The sequence below is a fragment of the Babesia microti genome, chromosome I (assembly GCF_000691945.2).
Source record: "Babesia microti strain RI chromosome I, complete genome".
Lineage (NCBI taxonomy): Eukaryota > Apicomplexa > Aconoidasida > Piroplasmida > Babesiidae > Babesia > Babesia microti.
In genome coordinates this window covers 462,293-475,247 of record NC_027205.1, presented here as the reverse complement: position 1 = coordinate 475,247, position 12,955 = coordinate 462,293, and the positions used below count along the sequence as shown (strand labels likewise).

The 12,955-nt window shown below is 33.1% G+C and overlaps 4 protein-coding genes across 4 annotated transcripts; all 4 read right to left on the bottom strand.

The window, feature by feature from the left end:
- On the bottom strand, positions 239-1,938 carry BMR1_01G01290_2 (Probable GTP-binding protein EngB; the record flags this gene model as incomplete). Its single annotated transcript, XM_021482283.1, has 5 exons — positions 239-349; positions 370-559; positions 753-1,410; positions 1,459-1,604; positions 1,625-1,938. The coding sequence occupies 5 exons, from the start codon at positions 1,936-1,938 to the stop codon at positions 239-241; spliced, it is 1,419 nt and encodes a 472-aa protein (XP_021337378.1).
- BMR1_01G01290 (large subunit ribosomal protein L3) lies at positions 1,910-2,878 on the bottom strand (the record flags this gene model as incomplete). Its single annotated transcript, XM_012791879.1, has 1 exon — positions 1,910-2,878. One exon carries the CDS (start codon positions 2,876-2,878, stop codon positions 1,910-1,912), a length of 969 nt encoding a protein of 322 aa, XP_012647333.1.
- Positions 3,498-4,787, bottom strand: BMR1_01G01285 (conserved Plasmodium protein, unknown function; the record flags this gene model as incomplete). The annotated part of the gene is given in 7 exon segments (XM_021482274.1): positions 3,498-3,584; positions 3,605-3,924; positions 3,946-4,120; positions 4,141-4,291; positions 4,402-4,604; positions 4,624-4,717; positions 4,738-4,787. The coding sequence occupies 7 exon segments, from the start codon at positions 4,785-4,787 to the stop codon at positions 3,498-3,500; spliced, it is 1,080 nt and encodes a 359-aa protein (XP_021337377.1).
- Positions 9,433-12,724, bottom strand: BMR1_01G01280 (hypothetical protein; the record flags this gene model as incomplete). The annotated part of the gene is made up of 4 exons (XM_021482268.1): positions 9,433-9,564; positions 9,586-9,999; positions 10,020-12,520; positions 12,541-12,724. 4 exons carry the CDS (start codon positions 12,722-12,724, stop codon positions 9,433-9,435), a joined length of 3,231 nt encoding a protein of 1,076 aa, XP_021337376.1.

Below are 12,955 nucleotides of genomic sequence, written 5' to 3'. Positions count from 1 at the left end.
AGTAGAAACTTACTTAACTCGTTTCAAATACTTAAAGAACTAAGACATTGGTGGAGGATGCTGGCTCTTTGGGCTATAACTGCAATTTAATTATTTTGATCGTAACGCCCCCACCCCCTCTAACTATTTAGTATAGTATTCGGTCTATATCCACTAATTGTCGGCCACTGTGTAACTGCATCTACTATTATTGTGTAGTAAATTACAAATAATTTACGGGAACTTATAACACACTGGGTCAATAGACAATGGATTTGATGGGAAGTGTTGATGCTTTTGATGTAATTGTTTTGAGCAGACCCAAAAGGCCCTCCCTATCCATGTTATCAAGACTAGTTCCTCTCAAGCTCTAAGTAACTCGCGGGTTACCTCCGGCAGAAGGCTGTAGTTGTTCAGAATGATGCGTTTTAACTCCTTAAGCGAGGCACCTGATTGTTCTTTGACGAATATGTCCATAGAATCTTCAGTCTGGGCGTTTTGGAAGTGATCGTACAGTCCAATCTTTGATTGTTCATAGGCGTCATCTGCAGCCAGTGAAGCTGCTTTCCATATTGAATACCTAAATTAGCGAGTGAAGAGAGTATTTTTATATGTCGCAATAATAAATTGCAATATGACATTATGTATTGTAACTATGGTGCATTAAAATATTGAACCGTAAATTGTTAGCGAAAATATATAAGTAATAATATATTTAGAATAAGTGGTTAACATTTTTTGCCGCCAGTATTATTAATATTATTTGGACTTACATATTACTGGGCAAATATTTGGAATACAACACAGGCAATGGTGAAATTATGTTCAAAGTCTTTCGTACAGTAATTAACATCCCTGGTATTTTTGTAGGTGGTATCTTATCCACCTTAGTAGCTATTGTCAAGTGTGGCAATGATAAGTTATCCAAAAGCCCCTTCACCTTTACATCGTTACTGGTCAACGCATTTGAATCCACCAAAAATAGTATCAGTTTCAATTCATTCCTTCTCTTAATGTATGCTGATAAGAAACTTCTCATCTGTTTAAGTTTCACTGGGTCCTTTAGCGCCGTGTACCCATAACCAGGTAAATCAACTAAGGTTATTATTCCATTCCCCTTCCTATCAGTTAGTTTGAACAAGTTGATAGACTTGGTATATCCAGGTGTCTTACTGACATAAGCAATTGTTTCATTAGTGCCAATGGCATAGTTCAGCATTGAGTTGATGAAGGATGATTTACCAACATTGCTGGGTCCTACCAAACAAACCTCGGCGAGGCCCAAGGCAGGTAAATCCATTGTATGGAAGTAACTGCCCACAAAGTGGACATTTTTTATCTGAGAATGGTCAAATGATCCTATTTTAATGCCAGCGGCTGTGCCATTGTGAATCTCCCCTGCCACGTCCAAACTGATATTAGACAGTGATACTAGATTAGGTTTAAAAGTTATGAAATATTTTTGGATGTATAACTTACACTTCTTATTAGATGAGTTAATTTTTTGCGATATTTCATGCGATTTGATTTTTCCAGTTGGAGAGGTTAACTGACCCTTGATAGTTATTTTACCAAAGGGGCTATCTTGAATCACATTTGTACGCCTCTTAAGTCCTTCAGACGTTCTAGATTATTGTTTGTGTACTTTTGTTTAGCTTTACCAACACTTTTATCCGTAATACAACGTTTAGATTCTAGTTTTAGATTCTTATAGTTGATTTTCCTCTCCTCCGCACGTTTGTACTTCTTGAGATACCTCCTCAGGTTGCGGACTTGAAAATCAGAGTTTAGACCATACTGTATTTTGAGTCTTTTGGCCACTTTTGCACCGGGGCCCTTGTACACCCTTTTTACTATAGGTACTTGGGACTTTCTAATTGTATAGCAATGGATCAATGTGGGGGTTAAAATTAAAAAATATATTGGAAAACTACGTTTTATCATACATCGGCAATTCATCAAACAGGAAAGGATCCTTCTCCGGTGGTTTTTCCTGTACCGTAACCGGGTAGGGCCTACCTGGATGGGGTATGAAGGTGGGATAGTGAATATGCAGCCCCTTATTCCTGGGCCATGTTTTGCCCAATGCATCCTTAATCTTTACAACTGAACCAACATAACCAGGTACTACACCCTTTAGAAACAATAAATTTCTGTGAGTTTCAATGCGGAAGACTCTGCAATTATTGACACGTGGTTCGAGGCCCACATGTCCACCCATTTTGGTATTCTTCCATACAATGTGAACGCTTTTACCTTGTGAAATAGACCCAGGTGCTGAATGCGCCTTGGATTCGGTGCCATGGCTAGCATTTTGACCACCAAAACCCCAACGTCTCATTGCACCCTTAAACCCCTTTGGTTTACTAAATCCGCTAACAAAAACCCACTGTCCAGGTGTGAAGTGATTTGCGCTCATATAATGTCCTTCAGGTAATAGACAGTCTGAAGAACACTTAAATTCATTAACAATGTGCTTTGCGCCCACATTTAATTTGATATATCTGCCCAAATTGTTCTTAGTCTGTTTAGACACTGGTCCATAGCCAATTCCCAACTGTACTGCCTCATAGCCATGAGTAGCTATTGTTCGCCGTTCCAAAACGACACATCTGTCAATTTGGCATACAGTAACTGCGTGTCTTTCCCCCCAATCATCCCAAAGAGACATGCAACCCAACTTGTAAGCTAGCACGCCACAACGCCTGGTGTTCCAAACTGGATTTATTGGTTTTAGTCCCTTTATATCATCTTGAGTGTATATTTGTGTCTCTGGAATTTTTGGTGGCGGTGGATACTTAGCCTTCTCACCGAATCTTTCCAACCTCTTGATCCATCGATCGGAATAGGAGAGTTTTCCTAAACCAACTCCATTGTATACATGTTGGTGGACGCGCATTCTGCAATGACTAATAGGAATTGATTTATTTGAATGATTTAATCGAACTGTTTAGGTTATATAGTCTACATAAATAAGTTGGATGTGATGTTAGCATCAACGTATATATGTGTGGCTTATCCAGTATAGTATAAAGATGAAATCCATTTGCAAAATTAATTCTAAGCAAATAAAAGGTCAATAACATACTCTATGAATATTCAAATAACGAAGTTTATAACTAGTGTGTGTATTACAATTTGTAATGTGACGCATTCTTCGGGAAATGCAACTTATACCACCCATTTGCTATGGAAATAATTCTCAATGTATTATTTGACAATTTTTAATTGTGTATTTTTATGTATTTCAGTTTTTGAAATTGATTTATAAAATATTTTCTCCTAATTTAACTGTGTCTATAATTGAATAATATATTTTAGTGAATTTGTACACTGAATATTATGCATTGCTAAAATCTTTGTAAGTTAACATGCCAAAATACCGCATTCGCCAAATCAGCAATTTACATAACTTAAACTTAGTAATTGATATCTGTGTATATTGTGTAAACTCATATATGTATTGGTAACCTCGTAGTTACATAATTGCCAAATAATTGAAAATAATAATAGTATATTTAATAGTCAATTGGTTCATCCAAATCCGAATCGTCTGCATCATCTTCATCCGAATTCTCATTTTCACCCTCCCAATGTACATCAGCCTTAGTGGATTGTGATTTACCAACTTAGGATAGGCATAAAAATTTGCAGTCGGGGATATTTTCCAGCGTTTCTTGAGCATTTGCAACCGGGTCATTGCAATTTTAGTGTTCCTCATCCTGTCAAACTCGACAATAACCATAGAATCGTTTCCTTCTGTGGCTGAGGGCAATTTAATTGGTACTTTTGTCACTTTTTTCGGATAAAACTTCAAAGATCGCAGTAAATGCTCAATCTCCTCTTCATTTACATCATCATGCCAACCGAAAATTGCAATCTGGTATTTGCTTCTCCTAGGTATTAGATCAAGTGATTCGTGAGTTAAAAATAAATTCGAGCGGGCTAAATAAAATTGTGTGTTACATGCGTAAAGAAAAGTTGTTCCCATTAAACTTTTATATTGGTACTGTTCAGGCACAGCTATTTCTTGGAACTTAGATATAATATGACTTGCATCTTTAACACTATTGGTGATGACCCAAGCAGTTGTATCTTGTGAGCCAGATTTTGTGAATCTAAAAATCGCATTCTCTGGGTACTAAATTAAATAATTGTTACAATTTCAACACCAGTATGCTCACAAATTATCTTTGCCAGTTCGTAACGGCCGTAACTCCTTGGTACCGGGGTTATAGTTACGATGCGATGTAAATTATCAGGATGTGCCAATCTCCTTAAATCTTCCGATAAATATACAAACCGATAACACCTAACTTAAGGAAGGGTATTATGTAATCATATTAAATGTATTTAGATCGTGTATTTATTAGTAATTGTTGATTAATTTTATAATTAATTAATGTAAATGAGTTAACTTACTGCTCTGCAAACATTCTAACATGATGTTTATCACATAAAGTAACTTTACAACCTTCTGGTAAGATTTTTGCGATTTTTTCAATGTCATTTTTAAGAGATGTCGGTTGATTGTCCATGGAATCAGTTAACAAGATAGCTCTACCCATACTTCTCCCTAATCTACTCTTCATAATATGAATTTTATCATCTGTAAAGGACAGTCCCTGATGAAAATAAACGTACTATCTGTTTAAATGTATCTATCAGTACATCCTTCTCCCTCAACTTCTCGGGAATTTGCTCCAAAAGAATTCCCTTGACGAATGTACCTGGAAGTCTAAATGCGTTGCAAATTACAGTTTATTTAAAACAGTTGGATTGAGGTAAAAGTATGGACTTCGTAGCATCAGAAGTAAGGATTACTTAGCGCCACACATTAAGCTCCATTCACTACATTCACACATATAGACAATATCATTGATTATACATTTTACCTTACAAATTAGTATTGATTACTAATTTATATCTACATATGGTGGTATTGATTAAAAGGATAAATTCACTGTCGTGTATTACAAATGTCGTATCTGTTATATGTGCAAAATAGTATGAATCTCATATGATTCCATTGAATATGCTAGTCACAACAATAAATATGTTGTGAAAATGATGAAACTCATTTATCACTTACATTTTTGTGGTAATATAATAAATATAGATACCATTTAGTTAATGTTGTATACATCAATTATTTTTACATGCGAATTTGTTTCATCTTACTTTTAATATAATTCAAATTTGATAATATTAATGTATTATGAATTTTTCCGGTTTACAAGTATCTTACATTTATTTTAACACCTCAACAATTTTTTTAACTGTTTAGGAATATGTAGAGAAAATTTTTGTACCATAATAATCTGTTTTATAAGTGCCTTTGTATATTTTGATTTGAATTTATTCGATTGTTTAACATTATTTGGTAACTAATAGACGAAAATTGTCCTATTTTAGTTGAATTATAATAGAGATTATCCCTTACAAATAGATTCCAATATAAATAGCAGGTTCACAAAGCAGCGTGAATTTTATTTAAATGCGAGTATTTTATCGTTGAAATAGGCAATTTCTATTCTATAATAATGATATAGTTTACATTTTATCTTTTTAGTTAAAATATAAGTGTGATAATAATAGTTTGGCATTAAATATTTCATATTATCATAATATACTAAGGAAATTCATATATTAGGTAATGGATTAAATTGCTTAACAGTGAATATTAATTATAAAAATGAATTAATTAAGTCTTTAATCATAAATACTTTAATACTATGTAATACTAGTATGTATGTGTGTGTTACAGTTATCGAAGTAAAAACAATAACTGGAGTAATTTAAACAACTTGTAATTGTGGTGAATATGATATTAAATTAATTTATATTTAATTTCAATGCAAACGATTCGATTAAAGATAAAAATTATAGGTTTTCATTATAGGCATTTATGAAATTATGAATGTTTTAACAATGCTAATGTTATATAATTCATTACATACAGTAATCAATTACTTCAATTTGATGAGGATATAAATTTGTTAGGTGATACTGTATATTATATGGAATTATTCTATTATCTACATTAACATTACTCATCAAATTACTGACAGCCAAATCCACATACTTCTATGCTCCAAATTAAAAAAAAGAAATGATCAAACTACGAATTGAAGTAACCAGCTTTAAAATTATAAAGGAGATGGGGTATAATTGTGCTCTTTTGCACGATTTCATACAATAATCCAGATTCAATAAATGATTTGGATGAAATATCCAACTTGTGAATAATAAAGATAAGAATATAAAAAGATTCTAAATATTTTAAAAATCACAATATGTATGTTTTATTGTAAATAACTATCGAGAATGACATTGGAAGGTCTCTAAAGTAGATTAACTAGAATATATAGTAACTAGTGACAATTCATTTTTACGCAAATATATATTAGTCCATATAGATCGTTTTTAAGTATATGAATTAGTTAAATTTCAGTATAAGGTAATAATTAATAACATTGCAGATTAAACTGTCACAATGTACATGTACGAACAATCTTTATTTGTATTACGATGTTTTTCAATTAATTTATTGTTACAACATGTACCTAATATTATAAATATATCAAACCTAGTCGAATAACATCTTTTCATGTAGTAGTCATTATTATACAATAAATTTGTTGGATTGAAAGTCACATTGGTTTAATATATTAATATACTTTTTAAGGCGCGGAATCATGTGATATGATATAATACTTAGATTATGAATCTAGTTTTACATCATTAAAATATATTTAATTATACGAAATCGTCATTTAGCACTTACTTCAAACACACATATAGCATGTAATCATATATTTAATAGCAACTATTTTACATATTGTGCGCATATATATATATATATATATTGTACAGATATTCTTAGTACTAATTATGAATGTATGTTTTCAGTTCTGCATATTTAATATATTAAAATGTCTATCACATAGTTACTTTGAATAACACTGACTATTAAATATTTAATGAAATCATATTCGGACATAGAAATAAATCTATGAATTTTATGTCAAAATATTTTGAAAATAAACTAAATAAATGATTAAATTGATATAATAACTATGTCAAATGTTATATAGTTATCAGTAACATTGAAAGTGAATCTGGGAGTAGCGGAAAATAACAACTGTTAGAAATGCTGTTTGATGGAGAAGTAACAATTTACATTTGGCAATTAAAGGATAACAAATTAATACTAATTACCTGACATTTCTGCAATTTGCTCATATATTTATGAATCTATGTAGACGATCAATTTTATAATATATAATCTAGATTTTAATATAAATATAAGTCAATTTTAGTCATTTAATGAATTAGCAAAACATCAAATATGAAATTAATTCCCGTACACATGAATTTACAATCATAAATAATCACAAAGGAATGTATCACATATCTTTTTACATAATATATTTTAATCATTATAACTTTATAGTTAATGATAGCAACGGCAATAAAATTGTTTTTGCAGTTATATACTAATGGATAGATTTTTATCTTAACACTGCTATCTTCATCGAAAAAATGAATTGATGTAGTTATGAAAGTTTATATATTAGTGATAGGTTATCCTCTTTTCCAATTATCAAGTTTACAAATGCAGTTATGATATATTCATATCAGGGATACTTTTATGTCAACATATGAATTATAGGTTGAATCTTGATTAGTTGATCATTAAAATAATTTTAGCAATTTAAACGCTATAATCATTGATAAGAGGTACTTTTTACAATTAATTTCTGGCATGGTAATGAATACTCTCTAAAAAGTAGCAGTGGAGAAGGATAAAAATAGACTTAAAATTATATAACAGAATGCATATTGCATCTATTATTATTTATGCATTTAAAGAATAAAATTAATTTAGCTTCATTTTTTTTCATAATTTTACTATCACCTTCAACGACGACACTCCTACTATTTTAACTTGTTTTAAAATTGAATTTTCCAGTAGGAGATCATATATTAGCTATATATTAGATACGAATAATAACCTTATAATGTAGTTGATGAAGAAGATGATTATAATATTGATGTCTTATAAAATATTACGCAAAACATATGTGCTAGTATACAAATTATTATAATAAAAAATTTGTAAATATCAAAACTAATAAGGCAGTTGCATCCAGAGCTAAAGTAGTGTTATACAATAGAGATTCCATTGGAATTGTATCCCAAGTAATTCACTTATAAAACACCGCTATACAATGCGGATAAATCTACTATTATATCCATATATGAGTTTTTCTTGTAAATGTTTGAGAATTATTAACTTCATTGTTTTAATATGATCATGTCGATCTATAGATATAGCTGTATATTCTAATATAGAATAGTTCATTTTAGTGAGCATATAATTGGTTTCGATGAGGACCATTATAAGCAATAAATTTGTTAAATTTCCAAACATCTATATGACGATCTCATCCATCCATTGTTAATTGAAATAGCTACAAAAAATCATTACTCATTAAATTCCAGCATGATTAGTTGAAAATTTATCAAATATCAGATTACCCATTATATACAATTAAAATAGATAAAATAACATTATATAGGATTCATGTATATTTGTATCGAAAGTAATTGATACTATTTATGATATATTAATCTTTCCACAAAATGGCAATGGTGACATACCAAGTCTTTGTGGAAGAAATTGAAACTCAATCCATTAAAAATGTTTGCAAACAATACTATTAAACATATAAATAGATATACAAGCACCTTGGTACTCTCTAATTATATCATATTCTCAAACATTAATTGTCACTCATAAATTATGTCTTGTGATATACAAATTATGTATCTATAATATTGATAAAATTATGTAAAACCCATATCACATAATAAAAGTTACAAATCACAGATTACACAATACTCAAATGTAAAAACAAATATTATCATCAATAATATACATGTAAATACTCTCACAATTCACGCGCTCATACAATTTATATCATAGCAACAACGTTTCCATATTCATATCAATGTATACTTATATTTTTATTAATGTAGAGCATTTATTAAATAGTCAGTACATAAATAATTTGCGTACATATATCAATATCATTATGTGATAATGTATGTTACGCCCATAGATTGGTACAAAGCATTTACAAGATGTAACTTGGGAATATTCTATCACACCACTCGATATTGTATTTGTGGCAACTACTAATTATATATTTGTGACCGATGCTACAATTGCATCACATATATCTGGCATTAATGTTTTTACTAAATTCTAACCAATCACCTCAATTACAGAACTTCACCACTAGTCAATATGCGATTGGCCACTAAATGATACTGTAAGAATGATTGCCAGTGAGAACAAAATTTAACGATTCAAAATTGTATTAGGTTAAAAAATCGTAACTCACACAAAAATACATGCAAATGTTTTGTGAGTTCCACCCCAATTCATACATATTCATCCTTAGTGTTATTAATTTTTAGGGTGAAATAGGCCAGATCATGGCCGTAAGCTGCAAAATGTGATTCTGTCTCCGGGCAATTTGAATAGTAACTGTCGATCCGTCTGCACTCTGGTAGCTATGTCACAGCTTTACTTACAAAGAGGTTCAATACTTTACCATTCTCCAACCCAATGAGCGTCTCGTAGTCCTTGACATAACCTTCCTTTGCAACCTTATTGCGTATCCTAGGGAACACTTGGTTGGGCAAGATCTTATCCTGGACAGATGCGAAGAAATATGTTAAAAGATTTTTAGGAGCAGCCCTCCTAGCATTTATAATTGACTCATCAAACACCACAAAGTGACCGCTCGATAGAGCAAAAATGAACTTTTTTCCCAGCACGGACAATCTACTTTTGGTGACTGACATGGCGCTAACGCCGAATGGCGCGCCAAATACAAGTGACGATATTTCCAGATCACCGTGTGAATTGTATGATTCCAGTACTAGCAGCTCATGTCGGTTAAATTGTGCATTCCAATAATGCAGGGCTAAGAGATTATCCGTCGACTATTTAATTGCGTACTTACCAGTAACTTGAAGGGTTCACTGGCCCCTTGTGCTAGAATGATTGAAGTTACAATTTTCCCCTTTGACGCATCCAAAACATCAAGCATTTTCTCCTTATATACACACCCTTCCTGCGCTTTAGTGTCCATAGATACGATGTAGAGCAAGTGGGGATTTAAGGACGGGAGTGAGAAGGTCTTATCGCTATTAAATTCACAGTACCCCCTCATAGATTGGTTACTGGGCACTGAAATTGCTACAATACGTTTAGCGGCGGCCGGGTAGCTCACACTCCATTTGACAGTCAACTCTAGGTGCACCATCCCATTTAAATTATCATAGCTTGACTTATAAGTGAGCGTGTAACCTATGATGTGATCACCGTCTCGCTTCACTACTGTCACATTTTCCTCAATCCATTTGTTAATTAGTATCATTTGCGGTTGTGTCATATATGGATGTGCCTGCGATGATTTGTTGCCATCGGGAGGAGGGATGAGTGTAGCAAACTTATTGACATCAGATGCAAATAGGAGCGGTATAGACATCAACTCAATTATGGGCGACAAAAGTTGCAAATGGGTAACTTCATAGTGCAATTTCAACTCTTTAATTAAGTGACCGGTTGCACCATTAAAAAAGTACAGATTTTCACCGTTGCTGACCGCCAAAGTACCATCACCCAGTGATATAACACTCACCAAGTTTTCATTATCAACACTTTTGGACGAAAATTGACCATCAATATTAAAAAGTCTCAAATTTATGTGATATAAAATATCACCACTTTTCTTTGCTATACCAAAAATCATGTTGTTGGATGTTAAACAGACGAGTATATCTTTGTAAACAATGCCACTATCACCTTTGGCGGATAAAGTGAAGCCATTTGTGGCCATTCGTTTCAAACTGTGCACTTTGTAAAGCTGGTACATGATGTGGTGAAATGGACCACAGAACTTTACATTTCTACCGATCCTCTCATTGTCACTATTTGTCACAGCACATGATACATCAAATTTACCGAGTGTTAACATACACGAATACCGTGTGTTATGGAACTGGAGGAAATCTTCGCAAGTGAAGATTTGACTAGTAGTATCTTTGTGGTTGTGCATTAGTGGATCCACTGACTTGGTGAAGGGGATGGGTCTGATGATTTTGAATGCAACAAAAGGGAGTATTTTAGCCAGAAATAAGTATATGTTCCTAACCATTCTGTATAATAATCTTATAATTTCCGTTTCAAACAAGAACCAATCTAATACCCTTTTATTTTCCACATACTTTTGTTGATCGCCCAAATCTATCGTCTTTACGACATTGGATAAAGATTCGAACCTCTCAAATTTAAACTTCATTTGAAAGTAAGATTGAAAAGTTTGATCGTCAAATTGTAGTACAAGATTGCCAATTCCACCTTCCAGACTGTGCCACCGCAGCTTATTTATAGCGCATGCGCTGATGGATTTTGATTTGTTGGAGGTTTCAAATTTTGCAATCGTTTTAACTCTTTGCATCACTTGATACAGCAAGACATAGTTCTTACCACCTTCATCGACTGTGACGGCATAGACTAATTCATCTAAACAATAGCATGGAGTTGAGTTTTGTGGCAATTTGAGGTGTTTAGCGCCATCATCTGTAACTGCAATTAAATGTTTATCCATCGTTGCTTGAGACAGGAGAGTGTAAGTGCAATTGTCAAGGTTGTCCAGTGTGAATTTCATAGACTGACCGCCAAGTTCAATTCTGTAATACTGCAGGTTGCTATTATTATCTAATCTGTATATATCTAGGTGGTATATACTTGAGATAGTGGCAAGTTGTGCCAGACATTGGCCTTGAGATTTTTGCGATAAAAAGAGGTACTCACTTGGAATATTTACATTGTCGCTAATGTATGTTACTTGTTCATATACCATCGATTCCTCTGGTGAGCATTCCAAAGTTACAATACTTTCCACAGGGAAATAAGTACTAAAATTTGTATTGACCATTCTCTGCACCAGCAAATGTACCTTCAATTTGTGTTTGTGTTTATTATTGCCATACTGAGGACATATTAGCGTAAATATGGCGTTCTCCCCATATGTAGTGGGATCTGCCACCCATTCAATCCTTTCCTTACCCTTCCAATGGGTGAACACTAATTGCCCAGTCTTAAGGGTTGCTAGCCATATACTCTGCCTATATGAAAGCAGGCAAAAATCTTTGACCCTTTGCGTGGAGTCAGCGACTTCTGTGATGAATCCATTGTCAGAGAAAATCACGGGGGACGGAACACCTATACCGTCGTTATAATCCCACCCGTCAGCTTCAATGGCCACCACTGATCCATCATCAATTGCCAACAAGCTGACGCTCATCACGAGAGATTTATTAGGCGTTGAATCATTCGCATTTTCCATAAATTGCACTGAGCATGCAACCACTCCGTTGCCACCAACATCGTTCACAAATTGCATCTTAGTAATAATACCATTGTTACGGATTAACTGTCTCCGCCATTTTATATCTCCTGTGTGAGCCATTACATACCATTTTCACCATTTAACCTGGCCAAGACACCTTGCTGCGTTGCTATGATTATGTCGTTATGCGTGAGGGTGAGTGTAGGTAGGTGCCGAATTATAAGGGCTGGGCCGATAAATTTCAAGTGGAATTCACCAATCACATTATCAGTGAAACATAAAAAGACGAAAAGAATGGCACTTGATACCATTATTTGGAGTTTTAATACACATCCAAACTAAGAAGTGTTTGTATAACCATGTCATATTGTGAAATGAACACAATTGCGATACTGATACATTATTTCCATAGCAAAAAAATTGGTTTAGAAAAAATGCAAATATTTAAAGGTTTTCCATAAAAACATGAACACAAGCATTTGTTGTACGGCAAATGTGCCGTGTGTACGACAAGTAACATAGGTAACGTGGGGGTTAGGTTC